A 4815-nucleotide genomic window follows, 5' to 3' on the forward strand; every position below is an offset into this window, starting at 1 on the left:
CATTTTATATATTTTATGTCCTTAATAAAATTCTCTTATGGATAATTGTACACATATTCTGAATGCTATTATAATTTTTCATTACTCATCTTTGAATTTTAGATAAGCTATACATAAGAATTAATATCTCTTCAGTGTTTTACTAGTTATTCATACTGTCTTCTCTTATACCATATATAGAAAATATAAGTATATGTTCTGTATCTTACATCATGCTTGGTTGCTAGTGACTGTGGCCATTAGCCATCTTACAATCACATGCAATGTAAGTAATATTTTCTCTTCTCATTTACTTGGAAAAAGTTTTTGTTATGCTGTCTAGGCTAAGATGCCAATGCTGAGCTCCAAGAAACATTTTAAATTAGCATCGCAGTACCTCTTTGGATTGCTACATCCTTACATTCATTTTGACTAGAGAAATTGCTTTGGCCATTAACTACAGAGAAACCATCCCCAGTTGCAGAATGGACTTCTGGACTCTGACCATAAAAATCATTTTCTTGTCACAAACTACAATTGGAATTCTGGGAAATTTCTCTCTTCTTTGCTACTACATATTCCACTATGGAGAATGCACATTAAAACCCACAGAGTTGATTCTCATGAACCTAATGGTAGCCAATGCCTTGACCATTCTCTCTGCAGGAGTGCCAAACACAATTGCGGCTTTTGGTTTGAAGCAGTTTTTAAGTGATTTTGGATGCAGACTACTTTTGTACTTTCAACGAGTTGGCAGGAGTGTGTCCATTGGCACCACCTGCCTCTTGAGTGTCTTCCAGGCCATGACCATCAGTCACATGCAGTTCTTTTGTAAGGATCCAAAAGTCAAAGCTCCAAAGTACATTGGCTTCTCTATTGCCCTTCTCTGGGTCTTTTACATATGGATAAATTTCATTTACTTTGTGTACTTGTTTATCAAAAGGAATGTTAACAATGAGACCAGAAAACGAGATTTTGGATACTGCTCCACTGCAGGGAGGGATGAAATCACTGACTTATTCTATGCTGCATTGGGGGCATGCCCTGAAATCTTATTTTCTTTGCTTATGGCCTGGTCCTGTGGCTCCATGGTTGTCATTTTATACAGACACAAGCAGAGGGTCCAATATATCCATAGCACCCATGATTGCAGAAGAACCTCCCCTGAGTCCAGAGCCATCCGGAACATCCTGGTCCTGGTATTTACCTTTCTGGCTTTTTATACTCTGTCCTCTATCTTACAAGGTTGCATAGCTCTTTTGTATAATCATAGTTGGTGGCTGGTGAACATTTCCAGCCTCACTTCTCTGTGTTTTCCCTCTTTTGCACCATTGGTTCTTATGAATCATTACTGCAGATTACCTAGATTCAGTTTGGCCATGATAAGGAATACAAATCACTCATTCTTATTTTAAGTAGGAAAATGATATGTTTTGTGTGGTGTGTAGATGTTTACTCACCCATTACTGTCATAGTGTCATTACATGTACTTAAGGAGTTATTTTTTTAACCATTTAACTAGTAACCAAAATGATGTGTCTGGAAGTTTTGTCATGTGTTAAATTAAATGCCTACCTGAACTTATCTCATTTTATGAGGAATATATTTCTCTTCAAATTACAACTCCCAGGCTTGTCTTTGGCTGATATACAAAGAATAAGACAAAAAAGCTCTCAGTAAATATGCCCTTTTCCTGACTTTCTTTCTGCCAGGGCATTCTTAATGTTTGGTTATTTTACAGAGAGCTTGTGGAACTTAAAGTCTAATGGCCTATAGAAATGAAACCATGTCTGGCAATAATGTTTATATTTCAAGAGGCTCTGGCTCATTCACAGCTATTCACGCCTTCACCAGTATGAGAAGTTACTCAGTCATAATTTTCCAAATACCCTTCTTTTGCTGCCCTAGAGATAATGATGTTGGTTTACTCTGAAGATTTTAGCAACTATCCTCCACAAATTCTTAAAAAAGAATGTTTTCCTTACCACTTACTGAAAAAATATAATGAATATCTTCCAATTCATACAGAAACCAATAGAAATGAATCATGGTTTAAATGTTATCTGGACTTTTGTTTGACAAATTTTCCATCTATATTCATAGTGGAGATTGGTCTGAAAATTTCCTTTGTTGTTGATGTGATGTTAACTGGTTTGTCACTATTATAATTCTGTTTTCATCAAAAGAGATTATAAACCTGTTAATACAATCGTTGTGGAAATTAGCTTTTTGATACCTTAAAAATTAAAAATATAATTACAATATGGTTGCAACTCTTCTACTCCTGGTCATATATACCCAGAGAATTCCATATCCTACCATAGATATATACATATATCTGTGTTCAATCCTGCCATGTATAGTATAACATTGGAAATGGATCCATAAACAGATAAATTCATGATATAATTTGTGTTCATGTACAAATTGGATTATTATTCAAATATAGATAGAGATGAAATCATAAAATGTGTAGGAAATATGATAGATTTATACTGCATAAGGGAAAGTTGGTCACAGAATCTCATTTTGAAAAAAAATCTCACGTTCTCCTTCATATGTAAATCCCATCATATAATGTGCATATGTAAATCGGTGATTATTGCTTCAGTATAAGATTTAGACAGAAGAGCATGAAGCCAAGTGGTGGTGGGGCATGCCCTTAATCCCAGCACTTAGGAGTTAGTGCAGGTAGATCAATGTGAGTGTGAGGCTAGCCTGCTGAGCAGAGTGAATGCTAAGAGAAGCTCTAAACTACAAAAAAAGAAACTCTGACTCAAAAATCATAAAAGCATGAGAGGTAATGTTAGGCAATGGGCAGACACAGGAATCCACTGGTTACACAAGAGGCTATCAAGTTAACATTTTTTTTCAACTCTACCATTTCTCATTCTGTAATAGAAAGAGGCATAATATATATTTGATTGTGGCATTGTAAAACTCTAAACCAAGCTCCACGGCTGCAGCATAACTATTTTAACCACAGAGATGTATATTGAATTTGTGCCTGGACAAGTGTTCTTTTGAATGTGTCTATTTCATTGTAGCTCTTCAATGATTTTTGTGTGCTCATTAAAATAAACTGATTTTGGTTTAAAATGAAGTGGTATCACAATTTGTCCTAAGATATAAGATTGGCTAAACTATGTCCAGCCATCAATGTAGGACTTCACACAGATGGACTCAAAGATAAATTTCACTTGATTATCTTAATTGTTGCCACAAAATAATCTCTATTTATCCATTTTATTCAAAATATACTTTACTGTTACACATTATATCCTGATTATAATTTATCCTCACTCTCCTCCTTACAGTTTTCCTCTATCTCCCTTTCATTTCTGTGATTATGAAGGAATAGTCTTCTGAGACATAACAACAATGCATAGATAGAACATAATTCTATTAAAAATTCTCATTGAGACTGGACAAGTCAAACCAACAAAAGTAAAGGTGCAAAGAGAAGACACACTCATTTGCAAACTCAGCAGACTCAGTGACAGCAATAATACATACGCAGAGGACTAGATGAAAACCCGTTCAGTTCCTGTGCTTCTGGCTTCTGTCTCTATGAGATCACAGGAGGTTTGCTCAATTAAGAGGGCCTTGTTTTTTGGTGTCATTCATCCTCTCCCATGACTCTTACACATGCTTTCTTCATCCTCTCTCTTCGGCTTGTCTGAGCTCTGAGGGGGTGGATTTGATAGAAACATTCAATTTGCTATCCCTGATGTCATAAATACTTCTAACATATCTAGAATTCTTGCATGATGTAACAAGAGATACAGGGATAATCCCTCAGCATAATAATGGAAACTTACTACAAACCTTCAAAAAAGAGTTAGGACCCAAGAATATTATACACAGGACCCACAGGCTTGCTAACCATAACTATTTATGTTTAACCTTCAAAAGTGTCCACAATGTTTCTAAATAGTGTGATTGTTGAAGTATATCATGAAAAACCTAAGTCTTTGAAAGGATTTTCTATTTGATTCATCTCAGTACCAGAACAATTTGGGGAAAGGATCAGACATGATGGAATATAAATGAGTGCAAAAAATGAAGTTGACTAGGGAATATTGGACAGTTGCATATCTGAGTATGAAAAGTTGCTCCCCCAAATGACTAAGACCCTAGGTGTCAAAGACATGCATTGATGTCTTAGAGGAGTTGCAAATGCCTAAAACTTGAGAGGCAGAGCACTTGGAGGCACAGTGTTTAGTGTAACCTGTTTGGATTTGGAGGATACACAGAACAAGAGGATGGAAGACGCAGATAATTGACAATGGACTCAATACTAGGGAAGTCACTGCTAAGGAGCCTAACCTAATAAAAACATACAGTCACTCTGTCTGTTTGCTAGGTGGAAGAGGGACTAATTAGAAATTATTGAGGTATGATGAGGCATAGTGGATTTCTGAAACTCTCAGTGGTAGATAGTATACATAGGATATAGGCAATGTTTTCACAATGATCCTTATAAGAACTGTGCACCCATATCTGATCCTAGATATTATTCTATAACACAACCCACTCAACACACCTCAGTGAGCACAAGACACTAATAACATTTACTATGAAATCATATTCCACACATAGCGACATGTACACATATTAATATCAGTCAATCTAACTAGATGTCTTCTAGAAGTTGATTTAGAACTTTGTGACAAATTGTCAGAGCCTGTCCTAGTAAGTGATCATACATGATGAGAATAATTTTTTGTAATTAATATGCTATGGGAAAGAATATCTAACATCAAAAGTGTGCCCAGTTCTCCTCTTCTAGGTATTAGAGCTGACTCATCTTTAACCCCTAGCTGTCTTTCAAAT

The 4815-nt window shown here is 35.8% G+C and overlaps 1 protein-coding gene across 1 annotated transcript; it reads left to right on the plus strand.

Annotated features, from left to right (window-relative positions):
* Positions 1-455: 455 nt before the first annotated feature.
* On the plus strand, positions 456-1394 carry LOC101832584 (vomeronasal type-1 receptor 4-like). Its single transcript, XM_005085658.3, has one exon. It carries the CDS (start codon positions 465-467, stop codon positions 1392-1394), a length of 930 nt encoding a protein of 309 aa, XP_005085715.1. The 5' UTR covers positions 456-464.
* Positions 1395-4815: the final 3421 nt, after the last annotated feature.

The sequence above is a fragment of the Mesocricetus auratus genome, unplaced genomic scaffold, assembly GCF_017639785.1.
Source record: "Mesocricetus auratus isolate SY011 unplaced genomic scaffold, BCM_Maur_2.0 Super-Scaffold_100037, whole genome shotgun sequence".
In the NCBI taxonomy this organism is placed as follows: Eukaryota; Metazoa; Chordata; class Mammalia; order Rodentia; family Cricetidae; genus Mesocricetus; species Mesocricetus auratus.